Source organism: Cyprinodon variegatus, unplaced genomic scaffold (genome assembly GCF_000732505.1).
Source record: "Cyprinodon variegatus isolate N-32 unplaced genomic scaffold, C_variegatus-1.0 Scaffold625, whole genome shotgun sequence".
NCBI classification, from domain to species: domain Eukaryota; kingdom Metazoa; phylum Chordata; class Actinopteri; order Cyprinodontiformes; family Cyprinodontidae; genus Cyprinodon; species Cyprinodon variegatus.
Genome location: NW_015151078.1, coordinates 152,535 through 154,428, shown reverse-complemented (window position 1 = coordinate 154,428; position 1,894 = coordinate 152,535). Strand labels below are relative to the sequence as shown.

Genomic DNA, 1,894 nt, shown 5'->3' with positions numbered 1-1,894 from the left:
TCTATGGAGCAGAATCAGACTCATTCTGACTAGAATTGAGTCGGACTACGTCAGGCTAGCTGGTGCCTATCTCTAGCTGTCAATGGGCGAGAGGCGGGGTCCACCCTGTACAGGTCGCCAGTCCATCGCAGGGCGACACCAAGACAAACAGGACAAGCAACCATTTACACTCACACCTAACGAGAATTTAGAGAAGCCAATTAACCTAACAGTCCTGTTTTTGGACTGTGGTAGGAAGCCGGAGTACCCGGAGAGAACCCACGCATTCTCAGGCAGAACTAGCAAACTCCATGCAGAAAGACCCCGGGCCGGGAACTGAACCCAGAACCTTCTTGCCGCAAGGCAGCAGTGCTACCCACTGCGTCACTGAGCTGCCATTTTATTTAATTTTTATCTTAAATGCAAAATAATTACATCATTTTTAAAATTTTGGTGCTCCAAGTGTGTCGCTCAGCTCAGCTAAAGGCTTGTTTTAGAGTCTCTACACTCCAGTTAACGATTAATCGATTAGTTGATGATTATTTCAATACTCACCATTATTTGTTTCAGACATAGTCTTTCTTTTACATGTCTGGAATTACTAACTTCCCCTCGTGTCTCACATTCTGACATCATACTATGGATCATTCTGACCTGGACTACAAAGCAGGATTAGAAATATAATTTAAATTATTTAATCAAGTCAATTTTTTTAGGATGTATGCAGTGTAGTTTCAGGCAATGTATAAAATCCCTACATTATTTAATAATAGGGTCACTATTGTTGCATTGTAACAACAGTGACTAGCTAATTATTATAGTTTGTTTCGGATATGCACCGCAATATTAATTAGGATAAAACATTTGAAATGCAGGCAGCTGATGTTCACTACAGCATTTAAGTGACACAACAGAGTTAAAAAAAGGAAGCAAAAAAAATGAAGCAGAAGCAGAATTAGGAATAGAAGGGCTGGAGTGGGGGAGAAAGGAGCAGGTTGTACACCGCAGCACTACTGACCCACAGCCACCGACACCACAGCATGCATCCAAACCCCAACATGACTACAACCGGATCAGCTCCACAGTTAAACCGGGTCCCATGCACTGATCGGACTGTGTGGAGGAGCAAAACTTCAATCGCATTCATCGTTTTCTGTTCTTTTGGGGAAACTACAGCTACATCAGCTGCATGCAGGAGACAAACACCATTATGGAGGGAAATGTGATCCATTATTGTTGCAAGGAATGAGCACACTTTATAAATGCATTTTTTTAAAGAAACCCATTCTGTAAATGAATAACTCAAACAAATACAATCCTGAAATAAAAATTTGAAGAAAAAATGCTTTTTTAGAGTAAATTTGCTGTTATCTCAGATTTGATATCAAAATGTATTTTTCATATTTTTTTCCAAAAATTTCTTTCAACTTATTTTATATTTTCTTTTTTTCTTTTTTAAAGAAAAAAAAAGTTGAGTTTTATTAATTTTCACAGATCACATCCTCAAAACATGTGGGGGCGGAGTTTCCTCTGAAGCAAAGAACAAAGATGCATTTCTATTGCCCTGCATGACCGACGGCAACAACATTTTTATTGGTAAATGTTAGCCTTTGTATCGGCCTGAGGTGAAGACAATTACATATTTCTGGATTGGATTTTTTCTGTATTTAAATTTACAAAATGTGCATTTTTTTAAATTTCCATTTAGAAAATGGATGCTTTGCTTGCAACAAAAATGAAATAAATATCACTCCATACACACCAGCTGTTTGATGAGGATCCGCAGCCTGCTTTGAGGAGAACCGGATCCTGTATCTCTTTGTCACATGAATGAAAAAAGATAAGGACTGTGAGGATGATGATGTTATCAAATGTTAGACGAGGGAAACTTTGTTAATCAGTAGAAACTTAGTTT

The 1,894-nt window shown here is 38.4% G+C and overlaps 1 protein-coding gene across 1 annotated transcript in view; it reads right to left on the bottom strand.

Annotated features, from left to right (window-relative positions):
• The window catches only part of depdc5 (DEP domain containing 5), a 64,265-nt gene that overhangs the window by 10,429 nt on the left and 51,942 nt on the right, over positions 1 to 1,894 (bottom strand). Inside the window, exon 37 of the mRNA XM_015393118.1 lies at positions 1,121 to 1,155. Coding sequence (XP_015248604.1) covers positions 1,121 to 1,155 — 35 coding nt within the window. The remainder of the gene's footprint in view (positions 1 to 1,120; positions 1,156 to 1,894) is intronic.